Source organism: Orcinus orca, chromosome 7 (assembly GCF_937001465.1).
Source record: "Orcinus orca chromosome 7, mOrcOrc1.1, whole genome shotgun sequence".
Taxonomy (NCBI): Eukaryota; Metazoa; Chordata; class Mammalia; order Artiodactyla; family Delphinidae; genus Orcinus; species Orcinus orca.
The window spans coordinates 26,710,059-26,729,335 of NC_064565.1; the positions used below are offsets into that span (position 1 = coordinate 26,710,059).

The window sequence follows — 19,277 nt, forward strand, 5'->3', positions numbered from 1 at the left end:
AAGAAAATTTAATTCATGAAAGGCAAATGAAGACTGCTTATTGCAAGATAGCCAGGTGAACTACAAAGAACACATTTAAAAGGTACTTCAATATTTCAAAAGTCAGTTTAATGGATACATATATAAACAAAATCACTTGAACCTCTGATGAAGACTGGATTCACATTACCACTGGAAAATCTAATAAAATATATTATAAATGAGAATATAATTTCTAACACATGGTATCCATGGCAACTATGACAGCAATGACATCCTCTATTCATTTAATTCATACTGCTGTTCTATAAAGCAAGAAAATCATGTCTACAGTCACACTCTTTTCTTTCTATGGAATTTCTCATGTTGCATCCCAAAGACTCTGACATTTACTGACTTGTATCTTGATGTATAAAACACAACTGCATTTTTGTGCAATTGCATTTTATATCAGTTTGAAATAGTGTAACATTAAAAATATTAACTAAGTCTTGTTTTACAATTAATATATGAAATAATGCAAATCTCCTCAAACTAAAAATGTGTCAAAAAATGCATGACTTTAAAGTGGATAGGCCGAGCGAAATGTGGACCATAATTACGCTATTGCTACATAGTGGTAAGTGATATTAGGTGGTCAGCAGAAATACCTACTATACTTTCGAAGTGTCATCTAATCCAATCTATGCTGTTGTTCACGTGTACTGGAACTTCTATAAGTGACTGTTGTGACCGCTGTGCTGTTATTTTAACTTGAAGTATTTTTATATCACATACCATCATACTAGCATTCATTAAATGGCGGCACCAGTTCTCAAGCTGAACTTAGAAGTAATAAAAACATGGAGAGAGTCAAATACACACCATGCTAAACTGTGCTGCTGTTTAGGATATAAAATGCCACACATTGAGAGATAATGCAGAAAAATTAAGTAGTATTGATATTTAAAGATGGACACCTTTAAGTGTGTAACAAGTATCATAGGACCATACAAGAATCCACGTTGACGTTGGCAGGATCAACGTCACACAAAGATGATACTAAATTGGGCTTCCCTGGCAGTAAGTGATTAAAATTCCGTGCTTCCACTGCAGGGGCATGGGTTCGATCCCTGGTCGGGGAACTAAGATCCTACCTGTGGCGCTGCATGGCCAAAAAAAAAAAAAAAGGTGCTATTAAATTACAATGGAAGAGTCACAAACCTCCAAAACAAAGCCCTTTCTACAATACCTTCCTTTATTGCTATGAAGATATTAGTATTCAAGTATATGAGTTTTGAACTATACAAGGTCTTCAGGAATACAGCCTTGAATAAAATGTGGGTGCCTTGCAAAATCTTAATTTCAGAAAGTCTTTTATCAGGCCACTCCAAGACTCTCCTGCCCAGCTTCCTCCTACTTATCTTCTCCTGAGCTATCAGTATTCCATTTCTACTTTTAAGCTCTTTTTGATGATATTCTCTATGGCTGAAATATTCTAACAGATATAAAACTAGATTACTGGAAATTTAATCCAACATGAGGAAAGTGTTGAGACAACCCTCCTTTTGGCTAGAACTCCTAGTGAGTTAGTTCTAGAACTTCTTCATCCTCATGGATTCTCACTATATATACAGTTTTATATACATCAGTTAGCTGGGTAAAAGGAGAACTTTGGCCCTGGTCCAGATTCTGGAATCCACAGAAGCTGCCAGATATGCCATGTAGCAGGTTGGATATTTAACAGCAATATGCTCAATTACTTTTCCCTATGTTAAATATCCTGGCTTAGACGTTTACATCAAAATATTTTAGAATGTTAGTAGGAAAGACATCCAGAAGGATCCCCTCTTACACAGGGTGGCAGAGACTAATATCTATTCTTATTCCTTTGTAATGTGACACCTGATGTTTAATATGACTAATTGGAATAACAGTTACTTTCTCCAACTTCCCTTGAAGTTAGTTGTGGCCCTGGGACTAACTGCAGGCCAGTGAGATACAGCATGCCTTTCTCCAGTCAACTGCCTGGATCGCAGATGTGATGGATAAGCTCTAGCAGCCCTCTTAGATGGAAACAACCTAAATGCCCATCGACAGACAAATGGATAAAGAAGGTGTGGTACATATATACAATGGAATATTACTCAGCCATAAAAAGGAATGAAATTGGGTCATTTGTAGAGACGTGGATGGACCTAGAGACTGTCACAGAGAGTGAAGTTAAGTCAGAAAGTGGAAAACAAATATCGTATATTAACGCATGTATGTGGAAACTAGAAAATTGGTACAGATGAACCGGTCTGCAGGGCAGAAATTGAGACACACATGTAGAGAACAAACGTATGGACACCAAGGGGGGAAAGCCGCGGGGGGTGGGGATGGTGGTGTGATGAATTGGGCGATTGGGATTGATATGTATACACTGATGTGTATAAAATGGATGACAAATAAGAACCTGCTGTATAAAAAAAATTAAATTAAATTAAAAAAAAAAAGAGATATCTGCTAGGAGTGGTAAAGCAGAAAACCAGAAGGGGCCTAAGTGCTAAGAAACTACCATGCTAGCCTTAGACTGCCTATATCAGAGAATAAAACTTTGTGATTTAAGTCATTCTTAATTTGGGTTTTCATTTACTTACAGCCAAACCTAACTCTAAAGGACAAACCAAGGGCACTCTTTGAAAAGTTCAGAAAGACAGAAGAGTTCTTTTCCCTCAGGCCACCTTGTCTCACAGACTCTGATGAAAACAACCAAAGATAAGTGCTATAAAGAAAGGGATGAGAAAAGTCTACGCAAATTCAAAGGAAGGAAAAGATCATGGAAAAGTATTATAATCACACTAGCTATATTCTTTTAGGAAATTATCTCCTTGAAAATTTAGGAAGCTTAGTCAGAGGTGTTGAGGTCTCCTTCTGTTACACTTTCTAGCACTCTCCAAAGCAGAATGAATATTTATCACACCAGATATAAAGTTATAGCTATGGTTAATCATCTTGACATTTTTATCATCTCAACAATTCATTATCAAATTTAGACCTGAAACTTCTTACCTGACCAGCAGCCTGAATGCTTAGAATAGCCACATGAGTCTCAGGATCCTTTTGAAACTGATTAACCAGATGTATTCTTTCTGAAGATGGGACACTTCCATCAATCCTAATGTAACGAGTCTACCACCAACAACAAGGGAAATGGCAAAATTAGGACAAGCTCCTATGCATCCATCTTATTATACATATTTTACAGCTTATTTTTATGTTCACATAATAAAACAGAAAGTGGTGAAGATGACAGGTTAGTAAATGTTACACAAGAAGAATTTTTTTTTTTTTTTAACTAATATCATAGTACTCTATTTGTTGTTTGATAGACAGTTGTTTCCACTTCTGGGGTATTGCAAACTGTGCTGCAGGGAATACCTTCACAGATGTCTCTGTCTCTTTGTGTTCCTGTGTCAGTTTCTCTGAAGTATGTATTCAGGAGTAGAAGTCCTGGATCGATTTTAAATGTTATCCCTTCCAAGGCAGTCTCCCAACCAGATGATAGTGCCCAAAAAGCTGTTGCTAAGAAACAGCACAGAAGGCGTCCCCAATGGTGTTGACGATGAGCAGGAGTTGGTCTAGCTGGTGTCAGGACTTAATGAAGCTCAGGTTCTTGATGTCTCATCACAGAAAGAATTCAGTGAGAGACAAAGTGATAGGCAAGAAGCGGATTTATTCAGAGAGAAACACACTCCCCAGACGGAGTGTGGGTCATCTCAGGAGGTGAGAAAGGCCAATACAAGAAGAATCTTAACCAGATTTCTTTAAAGCTTCTTATAACAATTTTGTATTTTTAAATCTTTTAAGCTACTTGAGAGTGGGATCTATGTCTAGTTCATCTTCATACCATCAATGCCAGGTGTGATGCCACATATATAACAGGAGCTCTATAATCATTACTGGATTAAGCTAATGTTGTTATCAGTAACATTCTATGTAAATTAATAAGCAAACTTTAAATCATGGATCAGACTAATTCTAAAGTAACAGGATCACTAATTCCAAAGTAAAAGTAAAGTCAGACATGTGAGAAAAGAAAAAGAAGATTCTGCCCATGTATTAGGGATTCATGAAGAGTAGTCCGGAAATGTCGCAACATTAACTGGGAAAACATTTTTTTTAATGTACCATTTGAGTTCTCTTTTCTCACATTATTAAACTTAAAAGAAATATGTGACATGGTCATCTCCACTGAGGTAGGGAACCAAGACACCCAAATACATTTTTACAAAGTGAGGAAACATTAAATGCTAAACTGAACAGTGCTCTTTTAAGAACGATGTGAGTTAAGAAAAAGGAGCAATCAGTGTGTGTTAGAATAGCTAAAAAGAACTTATTACTCAACTTTGTAAAAACAAATATAAGCCCTGAATTTCAAATTGCCTCATTTTTATATGCACTTTTATGGAAAACGTTGCCTTAAATAGTTGAGACATACAAATACTCAGTTTTATAAGGGAATCATCAAGTTAATCATTAAATAGAATGCCCCTTATCAACTTTCTATGTCTTCACAAAACAGATATAAATTGACCAGTGATCCACTTAATATCCATCAAGGGAGATTACAGAATCTTTTGAGGGTCTTTCTAAAGAAAACACATTGTCAGGCTAGGGAGAGTTTTACCTACGTTTTTAACTCTTAGTGACGCTAAATGGGATTCTAAACATACCAGTAAAGTGGGAGTGGGAAGAGACACACTTAGAAAAGATTCCGGTGGTTTTAAGGTGTAGTGAATCAGAATAAAAAATCTAACGTTACTGTTCAATCATTTAAAATTTATTTCTAAGGCTAATTATCTCTTCCTCAGAGGGTGTTTCACAGATACAATGTGATAATGATAAAGCATCTTTTAATATACAGCACTTTACTGTATCATATTATCATAAATCTTTCTATGAAGAAAACACTAGAATTACATCTTTGGTAATGTTAATGAACATATTAGCAAATGCTTGAATATGTATACAAAGTTTTAAAAAAATATGGCTTTATTCCTCCCTTTAAAATATCCACCTGCACAGGCAAGTGGTTCTGCTGCTACATGTATATTAAGCTCATATAATTTGTCAGGAACTTTCTCTGGCCGATTCAGAGCACCTCTGGAAGCCCTTAGCACATATGACACGTTTACACTGGATGTAACCAGGTTTACACTCTGAAAGAAAAAATGGCAGATGCTGTGGCCGATAGGGCTGTTGGAAAACAAGGTGGACGGAATAGAATGCAGTGAGGCCAGCAGGTTTGGTGGCGCTTACCTGGGCATATGTTTCAAACCCACCTACACTAAATCTTAATAATCATATTCTATAGAGTAAGCTGCCTGGAAGTTTAAAAGGTATGACTGCGGCTGGGCACTAAAATTGGCTGAAATCATTCCTTTTTCCCCTCAAAATCACCCACATTCTAAGGTCACCATGTTGGTAAACAAAAAATTTTAACTGCCTATACCAATCTCAAATGGTCCAGTAACAAACCCAGAATTCACATTATAGCCTATCAAGGCAGCATATTTTAATCAATCCAGATAATTTGATCAGTGGAAAATTATGACTGGTATAAAAGGGAAAACTTAATAGTATATTATCAATACAACAGAAATATAATATTAGTATAACTGCAATAAAAATACATAATAATAATTTATAGATATAATACCATCCCATAATCTAAAGAAGGCAAAAAAGCTCAGTTATAAAACTACAATTGATGTTTAGTATATTAAAAACTGCATTCTAGGGTTTCCCTGGTGGCGCAGTAGTTGAGAGTCTGCCTGCCGATGCAGGGGACGCGGGTTCATGCCCCGGTCTGGGAAGATCTCACATGCTGCGAAGTGGCTGGGCCCGTGAGCCATGGCTGCTGAGCCTGCGCGTCTGGAGCCTGTGCTCCGCAACGGGAGAGGCCACAACAGTGAGAGGCCCGCGTACCGCAAAAAAAAAACAAAAAACAAAAAACCCCCCTGCATTCTAAGAAGTACTTTATAGAATTATGGTAACATACCTTGTTTTCTATGACGGCTTCTGTGCAAGCTTGGAGCATGCTTAAATGATGTGCAAAAACCAGAAATTTAAGCGAATCATTCCGAAGCATCATCTTAATATAATCCTTTACAGCACCTGCCTAAATATTAAAAGTTAAACCTTATTAATGTCATAAAAATGTTTATTAAAAAATCATGTCATTTTCTTTAATAAAGCAAGAAAAACTTGGAAAATCAGTAAGTTTCTATGAACTTTTAATTGTTTTGTTCTCTAGGTAGCTTAAAGTAGAAGCCCACAAGTGAAGGAGCACACGGAAGAAGAGGGACAAGAGAGGGAAAAAAACTGAGACGTAAAACAAGAGCAAGATAAGAATTAGATTTTAAAAAGCAAGACAGGGAAAGAGTCTCAAAGGAAAGTAGGTAGTCAAGTTGGCTGTGGCCAGGAAGGGGTTGGTGGTTTTGTTTAGAAAGTAATTTTCAAAAAAAGCTCATATAGGGACTTTCCTGGTGGTCCAGTGGGTAGGGCTCTGCCCTCCCAATGCAGGGGGCCTGGGTTCAATCCCTGGTCAGGGAACTAGATCCCACATGCATACTGCAACTAAGAAGTCTGCATGCCGCAACTAAGAGCCTGCATGCAACTAAAGATCCCGCATGCTGCAAGGAAGATCCCACATGTCGCAATGAAAACCTAGTACAGTCAAGATAAATAAATAAATATTTTTTTAAAAAAGGGCTCATATAGAAGACTAAGTGGAATAGAGTGAAGGAGAAAATGGAAGATAAAAAGTCAAATGACATTTTTTTGTGTGTGGGAAAGACTGAAAAAGTAAGAAAGCTGGGCTGAAGTTTAAAGATTATGAAAAGTTGGGCTATTCATTTTTTTAAACTAAGAAACTTAGGTAGGTTTACAAATAGGTTGTTGAAGGTGCAGAAAGGCTAAGAGAAATGGAAAATGAGAGGATTTAGCTTGCCTCTAGGATGGAGAAGGTCTCAGAAGAGGCTGGAGTAATGCTATTAAGAGCACAAGAGAGAACAGGGAGGAATACAAAAAAACTGTGAGGTAGAAGGGAGAAAATCAAACAAGTTCATACTGAATAGGGTTTTCTTAGTTAACTTGAGGCCAGGTTACCAATTAAGAGTAAGAAATCAATATGAGATGAATTAAATAGGAGTTAAATTTAAAGTGGATAGCATGAATTAAATTTAAAACATGAATATAGTGTCTCTTAACTGTGAAAAACTAGTTAGACATTTTGGGAAAAGATAGCAGGCTGAATATATTTAACCTCCACTCCTTCTCAGTGCTATATTTAAATGATAGAAAAATGTATAGAGAAAAAGAAAATTGGAGACAGATCAATAGCAACAAAACTTTGGAAGCTAAAAAGTAGACAGATGCCTGGTAACTGATTAGCCAACCTGACAGTTCTTAAGCTGCCAGTACGGAGTGTTGAGAAGTACCTGATTTAAAATGGAGTGATCTGAAAGTGATCAGGAAATGTCACCTCTGGAAGTGAGGATCGGGGTGTGGCTAAAACAGGAGGATTGTTTGAAAGATTGTTTAAGTAGCTGAATATGTGCAACACTGATCCATATCCTTTCTCTACGTAGTCCACATAATAGATGACTTCCCAATCCATCCTGGCAGAAAACTATAGATTTATTTTCTGGAAAGGGCAAAATAGAGGGTATCTAGATGGAGGAATCCTACATTGATGGTAGGTCATCCTGCAAAAATCATGGGAATTAAATGAAAGTTACATAATAAAGGCTGAGATCTATCCCTCCCCCTCCCCCTTCTTATCCCCAAGGGTTCCAAAACAGACAAACAGGCTTATGTCCTCTAGGCAGGGGAGCAGAATCATATAAAATGATCCTTTTCTAGAATATCTGACCAAAGACAAAAGACTAAAGATATTGATATTGGGGTTCCTCAACAAGACATCCCAATCAGATCACTTTTTATTGAAGGCCATAGTTTACAAGACATATCCACGAAGAGCTTCTAGTCAGTATTTAATGTCTTACTTGTAAATATAAGCAAACAACCAAGGATCACCAGACATTTATGGAAAGCAACCTATATGAACAGATAAACTATGCAGAGAGAGGAAAAAAACTAGAAGAGATTACATTTATAAAACAAGAACAGGATGCTACAAAAAAGGGAAGAGTTGGGGGGGTAGGGGTGGGGGAGTACTCTTGAAGAGTAAAAATATAGTAGCAGAAATTAAAAATGCACTGGTTACTAAGCTAAGAAAATCTTCCAGGAAGTAGATGGAAAAAAATACAGAAAATATAAAATATAAGAAAATTATAGAACCAGGCCATGAGGGCAATATATGAAAAATAAAAGTTCTAGAAAACAATACAGAAAAAAAGGAAATAATAAAAAAATTAAGAATATTTTATAGAACTTAAAGCTGTAAGTTTCCAAAATGGAAACTGTAAAATGCCCACTGAAGATCCTTCACAATGGATGAAAATGGATCCAGAGCGAGGCCCATCATCATGAAATTTTAGAACACTGGGAACAAACAAACGATTCTCTAAGCTTCCAGAGAGGGGAAGAATAGATTTCACGAACAAAACAAAATAAAAAATTTGAATTGCATTGGATATCTCAACATTAGTACTGAAAATTTTGAGAGAAAGTGATTTCTAACTAACAATTTATGTTCAGCCAAATGAAAAATCAGATATAAAAGTAGAACAAAGCCATTTTCAAATATGCAGGGGTTTCAAACAATTTACCTCCAATATACGCTTTCTTGGGAGGCTACTAGAGAATGTGGTCCAGCCAAACAATGGAGTAAACAAATAAAGAAAGTAATATATATGTAAAAAAAGAGGTAATTCAGCACACAGGAGAAATAAAGAAAAACCCCTGGATGAGAGCTCTGCAACAGATCCAAAGAGCAATGGTCCAGACTGCAGCTGATCAAATGCTGCAGGGAAGATTTGTTTAAGAAGATAAAATTAATGCAATTCTAATGTTTATAGGTACTGAGAGAAGACTGAACGACTAAGGTAAAGTTTGAGGATGAATTAGTGAAAATGAGTTGTAAAAGAAAAAAGAAAATATCCATAGTATATCGATAGTATATTACATGGTTCATCTGTAAATATTATAAACATGGTTCTAATAATATACATGGTGAACAGTGATCAAGCCAAAATTAGTATACATTTCTATAAAATTAGTAAAACTGTATCTCTTCAACTCTTTCTATTGATAGATTGATCTGTCAATTTATCAATCTACCCACCTCCCTACCTATCACTTTGTTAGAAGAATGGGAATAGGGGAAAGGTCTGGGTGTGAGGGTGGGGCTGAGGGGTGAAAGAGCTAAAATTGTATCTTCTATATTGGGAAGCCAATAGATGACAGCTCAAATTACAAAGCAAGCAGTAAATACACACCAAGAAGCAAGATAAACACATTGCTGAGGGATTTGAAGTAAATCCCCAAAAAATCAGCTAAAAGAAAAGAAAGTGGTTGCCTCTGGGGAATAAGTTTAGGTGACCATTATTTTTTGAAATGTCTATTTCTTCTCGTTAAATTATGATCATATGTAGCTTTGATAATAACTAAAAAAATTTTAAAACGGGGGCATTTTGAAATTGAAAAATACCTATTTAAAATTCATGCATATGACTATGAAGTCACAAGATTGATTCTGCAAGCTAAATTTTGTATGTCTAAGTTTTCTAAACAATAAAAATTCACACAATGAGACTGGAGGCTGTTAAGAACTTTAGCCTTGGACTTCAGTGCCTCAGAAAGTGGAAATGAAGCCCTCTCAAAATAAGGAGCTATAAATTCCAGATATGTTGCCATGGTAACTGAACCACTTTAATAAACTGCATGTTTGCCTAAAGAGCTATATTTACTGTGATAAGCCTTTCAAAAAGTACATATCAAGTTGGAGTATTTTTAAGGTGCATTCATTTACCAGCCACTGCAGACTTACAAACTATATAATCACTGTACCCCTAGTCTCAGATGCATTCCCCACCTCTTCACAAGCAAGCTGTTTCTGCCAGTCTCCTCCACTAACATCAGACCCTCCTTAGTACAACCAGAAACTGCTCATGCCAAAGCTCAAGCCCCCACTCCCTATTCCTTCCAATCACAGGTTCAGAAAGGCTTATGGTTACTATTAACATAAAGTTCAATTATATAAAGTTCAATGGCCTAAACAGTCTCTCGGGACTAACCTGTTAACTTAACCATCATTGTGACATTGCTTCCTAGGAGAGAATGTGTTTGGAGAACCAAAACATCTACGTAACAAAGGAACTTCGGGATTCTCTTAGGTTCTTAGGTAGGGGACTGCACAGGTTTGCATTTTAAAATTAACTATACGTGCATTTCCCCTGTTCTGATTCTATTCTAAATAAAACAGTCACTGCATTGTCATATTTTAAGGCATCTGAGCAGAAATTTGCTTTTAAAGTATCTTAAGTGCATATTATATAGGAATGGCAGGTTCTGTCAATGGTCAGCATTTTGATTATACTGGTTCAGGTTTTGTAGAAGCTGCCATGTTCACAATTCCATCTTATTTTACTGAAATTGGTCTGTTAGTACTGTGTCTGTGAGTCAAAGTTCTAATTTAAATAATTAATGAAGACCACACACTTCATCTCATTTAAAGAAATGCAGAAATAAAGAGAATATGTTGTACAATTTATTTCTACATTTTTTTTCAGTGAATAGGTATACATCATATTTTGAAGTAAAAGTAGTTAAAGAAAAACCTACATTGCATTAAAGACCTGATGAAAGGTACTTTACGTTGTCAGCCTTTAATCATAAAATAAGACTGAGAAAGAGTGAAAAAAGAAAACAACACCCAACTGGCACTGTGACAAAGACTTTCTCCTTGACCGAACTTCAGTTACGCTTCTCTGAGCCCTGTTTTTGACTAGGCCTCAACTTTGGCCTTCTGTCTTGCCCTTGCCAGGCCCAGTCTTCACAAGAATCCTGCTAAGTCAGTTTATCAAGAATGCTTCCACACTTGACACCTGATCGACTTGGTATCTGATCAAGCTCCTCATCCCCACTTTTGATAGCTAATTCCTTCGCCTTCTTTTAGCAAGAAACCTGTTTTGGCCTTGGTTTCAAACTGACAAGTGCAGACAACCCCGCTGCAAGGAGCTCTAGAATCACCGGTTATCCAAGAAGGAGAGTGAGCGACCAAAGAAACCATAAATGATTTAATGAGCCATTCACAGTTTCACTGTACCAGCCTGCGTACTTAGACATGCATAGTTTAATCTTCCAGACAAGCACATGCTGCTGGCAGGAGCAACCAGTTTAGCAAGAATCCCCCTACCCTTGATGTCTCCTCTTAGTAATTTTCCATCCACCAACCTCTTGATCCTGCTTGTTGGCTATAAATCCCCACCTCTCCCTGTGTTCAGCGATGAGTGAGCTCTCTCCTCAACTGCAGTAGAGTTGACTCCAAGTCTTCCTTACTGTTTTAACAAGGATCAGAAAAGAAGCTTCTCCTTAAGTTTTGAAGTCCTCAGGCCCCAGACTAAACGGCAGTTCTGTTTAGATATCTGGTAGGCACATACTTTAAGGACAACTCTTTAAGCCCTTATTAGTCAACAAGAGGTGAATTGTGATAGGTCTAAGCAAGCCTAGCACTTTCATTCCCCCTGCAAGTGATTCTGACTAGTAAGAAACATGGGAAGTTTGCTGGAGGTTTCAAAAAAATCCTAACTGACAAAAGGGACATTATGGAAAGCTCTTCCTTGCTTTGGACATATGGCCTGCACTTGATACCAGGAATTGCAGCGGTCACCCTGAGGCTACTATGGAGGCTACTGATGAAAGCATTGAATAGCCCTTAGTATATTCAGAGTCGTACATCCTTCACCACAATTTCAGAATATCTTCATTACCCCGCACAAAATCTTTCATCTCTTGGCAATCACCCCACCCCCACTGCAGGTCCCTGGATCACCCCTAGCTGTAGGCAAACACTAATCTATTTTCTGTATCTATGGACTGGACTACTTTGTTTTTTTAATATATTTATTTATTTATTTTTGGCTGCATTGAGTCTTCGTTGCTGCCCGCGGGCTTTTCTCTAGTTGTGGCAAGCGGGGGCTACTCTTCGTTGCGGTGCGCGGGCTTCTCATTGCAGTGGCTTCTCTTGTTGCGGAACACAGGCTCTAGGCGCGCGGGTTTCAGTAGTTGCAGAACATAGGCTCAGCAGTTGTGGCTTGCAGGCTCTAGAGCACAGGCTCAGCAGTTATGGCGCACGGGCTTAGCTGCTCCACAGCATGTGGGATCTTCCCGGACCAGGGCTCAAACCCATGTCCCCTGCAGTGGCAGGAGGACTCTCAACCACTGCGCCACCAGGGAAGCCCGACTGGACTATTTTGACATTTAATATAAGTGGAATCACATAATATGTGGTCTTGTGTGACTGGCTTCTTTATTAGCATAATGTTTTAATACATTGTAGCATTTTTCAGTGTTTAACTTCTTTTTTTTATTGCCAAATAACATTCCATTGTGTGGACATACCACATTTTATTTGTCCATTCATCAGTTGATATCCTCTCTGCCTCTTTTATTTTTATAATTTATTTATTTAATTTTATTTATTTTTGGCTGTGTTGGGTCTTTGTTGCTGCACGCGGGCTTCCTCTAGCTGCGGCAAGTGGGGGTCACTCTTCATTGCGGTGCGTGTGGTTCTCATTGTGGTGGCTTATCTTGTTGTGGAGCATGGGTTCTAGGCACATGGGCTTCAGCAGTTGTGGCACACAGGTTCAGTAGTTGTGGCTAGTGCGCTGTAGAGCGCAGGCTCAGTAGTTGTGGCACACAGGCTTAGTTGCTCCACAGATGTGGGATCTTCCTGGACCAGGGATTGAACCCGTGTCCCCTGCATTGGCAGGTGGATTCTTAACCACTGCACCACCAGGGAAGTCCTACCTCTCTTGTTTTTATTCACTTATCTATTTCACCTTATAGTGTTTCTTACTAATTTATTTGTGATAACTTACCTTTTATCCTTTAAAATGATCTTAAATGAAGAAAGGAAAGTAACAAGTAAAAGAGAACATGCATTGCTTATTCACCTCCCTACTTGCCCTGCAGACCATCACAAAGAAAGGCTAGCAATTTGTCTTCTGCTATCCCTTTCCCCCTGCCAATGGTTCTTAATTTAGAAACCATTCCATCAACCTGAAAAAATATTTTCAAATCTGGTAGAAGACAGCCTTCAGGGGAGAATGGTCATTCCATACTCTATCAGTGTTCTGGACATTTTTACAGAGCCCCATGCCAAAATTTCCCCATAGAAAACTTCCAAAAATAGTTTGGGTGAACTATTAGAAGCATGATTTTCTTATCTCTAGGCATGCTTATGAATCCATCTGTAAACAGAAATCTAACACTTCTAATACATCTAATCTTTTGACACTGGCCCAGTTTTGCAAGCAGCCCATTTTACACTGAGAAACAGAAGGGCTATGATACCGTATGTAAGAAGAGAGTAACCCCAATTTAATACCTTAGCCAACACAATTTTACAAAAGAACCTGAGATCCTAAACCTTTCCATAAAACTTTTGGGGACAAGATATAATAAAGCAATTGTTCTACCTAATCATTCTATCTAATCTATTTATCTGGCAAGGATGGATGAGAGAGAACATTCCCATGAATAACCTACTCCATCGGGTTAACCAAATTTAGACAAAGTTAGAAAGTAAAGGCAATAGTATTAGGAACTTAACTTTCTTCATAAAGGTTGATTTCATGTGAATTTGATCATAAAAGTCATTGATCAAAAGAGCTAATCTAATTCTTTAAAAACTGAATCAATTTTGAGAAACATTCTCAATTTCTTTCTAAATTCCATCCATCGATCATGTCAATAAGGTTATCAACTTTGTACAACTGAAGTTAAGCATGAATAAATCTTCTTTGGGTGTGTAAAATGATAACATACAGAATGTATAGACTTCTAAATTCTATATCTTCTTTCTCTATGCCTGTACAGGGATGCTAAAAAATCACTAATAGGGAAACAGGAGTCACCATAAACCCATGGTCACCGACAAATATTAAATATTCTGCTATCCTAGTGGAATGATGGGTAAGTGCACGTACTCTGTAGCCAAACTGTCTATGTTCAAATCCTGCCTCCGTCATTTACAATCTAAGGGTCCCTGAGCAAGTCACTTAAACTCTGTGCCTTGTTTCCCCAACGTATAAAAGGGGATAAAAATTACTTACTACCTTTAGAGTGGTAAGAATTAAATGAGTTAGTGCATAAAATATGCTTGGAACAGTTGGCACGTGGTAACACTGTACAAGTGTTAGCTCTTATTATTACTATATTTCTCCAGTAAACTGCAAAAACAATTTCAACCTTTGCCACTTTCTTCGAAATCAGAACCTATGCCTCTTAGCTCTCAAACTTCCCACTGCCCAGAGAAAACAGAACTCATCACGTGAGAATTCTGTTACCTTTCCTTACTTTTACTCATCGTCACTTCCTTTCCTTTTGTACAAGAGAGGTATTTCTTCTCTTCTCTAAGGCAAATCCCTCCACCTGTGATCCAGACTTAACCATTCCTACCATCCCAAAAACCTAAACCACTCTTCCTTCTCAAGTGGATATTTCCACATCTTTACTAAAGCCTTCCTCCATTCCACATAGCCACGTAGCTAACATACCATCTCCTTCCTGCTCTAAAATGATAATATCATTGTTTTATTTGCACTTTATTATTACTGACCATCTCCTTACTAATAAACAGGGGCCTACAGTGCCCGGTTCAGAGCCAGACACCCTTTCCTAAACAAAACAATTGGCTCAGGAAGAGGCACCCTAGTCTCACGACATCCCAGTCCCTGTGTGGCAGGAACATTGCAGTGACCTCATTATACCTCACTGCATATTATAAGTAGGATTCTACCTGTTTAAGCGGCTGAGGCAACACAGCAAACAGAAAATGTGCTTTGTGTTTAAAGCAATTTGCCTGTGCAAAGTTTTTAAGGCACTAAGAAATGCTGCCATCCCCACAGTGACAGGAAATTTAAAATTATGGGTTGACTTAATCACTTTCATAGAAAAATAACTGGCATTTCTCTTAAAATGGTTTTCTCTAAAAATGAGATATTGTTACAAAGTACCAGAAAATAACCGAGAGTTCACATACAACTTACATCTGTTTTTTTCTAGGAGAGTATTAGGCTGATCCTAAATCTAAAGAGTCTGTTCAAGACTTGTGGTTGCCAAGAGGAAGGGAGGGGATGGGGGAAGGATGGATTGGGAGTTTCAGACTAGCAGATGTAAACTATTATTGTAGAATGGATAAACAACAAGTTCCTACTGTGTAGCACAGGAAACTATATTCAATATTCTGTGACAAACCATAATGGAAAAGAATACAAAAAAGAATGTATACATATATAACTGAATCATTGTGCTGTACAGCAGAAACTAAAACAACATTGTCAATCAACTATACTTCAATTGAAAAAAAAGAATCTGTTCATTTTTATCGATTATATTCTCAAATATTACAGAGAAATAAAAATAATGTTATAGAGGAAGAAAAGTAATTATAATTATCTGAGATCCTTCAGTAACTGACTTTGTACTAGTAACATTTATTATTTTACGGTCTTTTCCTTTGTTTAGTGTTTATCATTATCATTTACTGCTTACCATTATCATTATTAAATTTCTTATTAAGAAATATCTGAAAAAGAGATCTCAATAATGTAAAAACGAACATACTTAAAACTTATACAGCCTCTATCCCCCAAAGAAGTACAAGTACTTAATCTCAAAAGGCAGAACAGGATAAATGTTTATACAGCACATGGATGACATGTCAACACCATTATATAGTATCACACTGTATACATGAAAAATTATCAGATTAATATGACCTAATTTGCTGACATGACCTAATTTGAAACACTGGTACTGTATTCCCATCTGCCTAAGACATTGCAGGATATAAGAAAAAGAGAAAAGATGAGAGCAGACAAAGAAACCTGTCCTGGAGATCTATAAAACTAGGATAGATGGAGACCCATTTGTCTGGAAGATTTTATGCATAACTCTGCCTGGAGTAAAGTAAGAGCGGATGACCCACAGAGGTCCTTTCTAGCCCACTGCTCCCTAACCACAATGAATGGACAGTGTTACAACAGTGATATAGATGGATGTGGGAAGTACTTGCTTCCTCAGAAGATCTGACAAGAACAAGATTTTACACTTTACATGTTATTTATTATGAAGTTATAGCCTTTAAAAAATTAAATATCACAAATCATGAAGAGTTCGTTTTACTTTAGGTAGTAATTAAGAATATGCCTCTAAAATTGCATATCCTGGGGAATTCCCTGGCGGTCCAGTGGTTAGGACTCCCTGCTTTCACTGCTGAGGGCCCGGGTTTGATCCCTGCTCAGGCAACTAAGATCCCACAAGCCTCGTGGCGCGGCCAAATAAATAAATAAAATAATAAAATAAAATAAAATAAAATAGCACATCCTATAAGTATACTCACACAAATGCATTTACTTGAAAACTCATTTTCTTTAAATGTTCCTTCTTACTCTCATCAAGATTTTCAAATTTATATAAGCTATCATTAGATAGTTCTAATTATCCTTAAATTTCTCAACTTAATTGTTCAAGTGATTCAATAAAAAGAAAAGCATTTCCGATATGATGCTGCAGAGTACAAAACAAATCTTCTATTATCTCATAGCTTGAGCCTTGTGAATTTGGCACAGATCATACTGAATGGGGAACTACGCACAAAAGGTAGCTCCTGTTTCTCCCAGTCTCCGTGAATGGCAGAAACATCAACCCAGTTGGCCAAGCAAAAAAATCTAGTAGGCTTTTACCCTCTCCTCCATATTCAGTCGAACACCAATGTCTTAATATATTTTGAATTATTCTTTCTTTCCAGTTAAGATGTGGTACAGCCACTACCCTTGGTTCAGATAACCTAGGTGACCAGTGTGGCATCCCAACTGGATTCCCTGCCTACAGGCTTATTCCTCCCAATGCATTCTCCACACACAGGCATACCTTGGAGATACTGCAGATTCAGTTCCAGACCACAGAAATAAAGCAAATATTATAAGAAAGTGAGTCACATGAATTTTTTGGTTTCCCAGTGTGTTCGAAAGTTATGTTTAAACTATGCTGTAGTCTATGAAGTGTGCAATAGCATTATGTCTAAAAGAATGATGTACATATCTTAATTTAAAAATACTTTATTGCTCAAAGATGCTAACCATCTGGGCCTTCAGCGTGTCATAATCTTTTTGCTGGTGGAGCATCTTGCCTAGATGTTGATGGCTGCTGACTGATCAGGGTGATGGTTGCTGAAGGTTGGGGTGGCTGTAGCAGTACCTTAAAATAACACTGAAGTTTGCTGCATGAATCGACTCTTCCTTTCACAAACAATTTCCTTGTAGCCTGCAATGCTGTTTGATAGCATCCTACCACAGTAGAAGTTCTTTCAAAACTGGAATCAATCCTCTCAAACTCTGCCGTTGCTTTATCAACTAAATTTAGGTCATATTCTAAATCCTTTGTCATTTCAACAAACTTCACCAGGAATAGATTTCATCTCAAGAAACCACTTTCTTTGCTCATCCATGGAAGCAACGCCTTTTCACTAAAGTTTTACCATGAGATTGCAGCAATCCAGTCACATCTTGAGGCTCCACTTTTAATTCTAGTTCTCTTGCTATTTTCCACCGCATCTGCAGTTACTTCCTCCACTGAAGTCTTGAACCCCTCAAAGTCATCCTGGAGGGTTGGACTTCAACTTCCTTCAAACTCCTGTTAATGTTGATATTTTGACCTCTTCCCATGAATCATAAATGTTCTTAATGGCATCTAGAATGGTGAATCCTTTCCAGAAGGTTTTCAATTTACTTTGCCCAGATCTAAATGAGGAATCATTATTTATGGCAGCTACAGCCTTATGAAATATATTTCTTAAAGATTAAGTGTTGAAAGTTGAAATTGTTCCATGATCCATGGGGCTACAGAATAGATATTGTGTTAGCAGGCATGAAAACAACATGAATCTCAATTTATGTCTCCATCAGACCAGGTACATTGTCAATGAGCAGTAGTATTTTGAAAGAAATCTTTTCTGAGCACTGTTCTCAACAGTGGGCTTAAAATATTCAGTAAACCATGTTGTAAACAGATGTGCTGTCAACCAGGTTTTCTCGTTCCATCTATACAGCACAGGCAAAGTAGATTTAGCAAAATTCTTAAGGGCCCTAGGATTTTCAGAATGGTAAATGAGCACTTGCTTCAACTTAGAGTCACCAACTGCACTAGCTCCTATCAGGAGAATCAGCCTGTCTTTTGAAGCTTTGAACCTAGACACTGACTTCTCTCTAGCTATAGAAGTCCTAGATGGCATCTTTTTCCAGTAGAAGGCTGTTTCATCTACACTGAAAATCCGTTGTTTAAGGTAGACACCTTCATTAATTATCTTAGCTAGAGCTTCTGGATAACTTGCTACAGCTTCTACCTCAGCACTTGCTGCTTCACCTTGTACTTTTATGTTACAGAGATGACTTCTTTCCTTAAACCTCATGAACCAACCTCTGCTACCTTCAAACTACATAAGTCTCCTACATATGAACAAGTTCCATTCTGAGAGCATGTCTGTAAGTCCAGCAAAGTTAGCCTAGATACCCAACTAACACAATTGGCTATATACTGCTGCTTTTACGCTTGCTTCCGGACATCCTGGGCTGGAAATAAAGATACTGTACTGCTGTACTCTATAGAGGACTGTACAGTAAAGTACAGAAAAGCACAACCACTTGTAGAGGATGCATGCACGTGATAATGTATGCCAGACTGTGAACTAACTTACATGACTGGACACACGAACACATGATCACATCTCTGAAAGTTTGCAACTTGAAGGTTCGTATGTAGGGGACTTACTGTATTCTTCTGTAGCTTCCTCACCTCTCTGAGCCTTCAAAGAATTGATGAGAGTTAGGGCCTTGCTCTAGATTAGGCTTTGGCTTGAGGGAATGTTGTGGCTGGTTTGATTTCCTATCCAGACCACTAAAACTTTCTCCATATCATCGGTAAGACAGTTTTCCTTTCTTATCATTTGTGTGTTCACTGGAATTATATATATATATATATATATATATATATATATAAAATTAATATATATTTATGTATGCATTTATGTATGTATATACACACATAATAATATATAATAATTAATGTCTATATATATATATATA

At 37.4% G+C, this 19,277-nt stretch overlaps 1 protein-coding gene across 7 annotated transcripts in view; it reads right to left on the bottom strand.

Annotated features, from left to right (window-relative positions):
- The window catches only part of ZRANB3 (zinc finger RANBP2-type containing 3), a 264,853-nt gene that overhangs the window by 45,538 nt on the left and 200,038 nt on the right, over nucleotides 1-19,277 (bottom strand). For all 7 annotated transcript variants that reach the window (XM_049712663.1, XM_033420297.2, XM_049712662.1 and 4 more), the window contains 2 exons: nucleotides 6,005-6,124; nucleotides 3,013-3,132 (listed from right to left, as the gene is read on the bottom strand). In XM_049712663.1, the coding sequence (XP_049568620.1) occupies nucleotides 3,013-3,132; nucleotides 6,005-6,124 (240 nt within the window). The remainder of the gene's footprint in view (nucleotides 1-3,012; nucleotides 3,133-6,004; nucleotides 6,125-19,277) is intronic.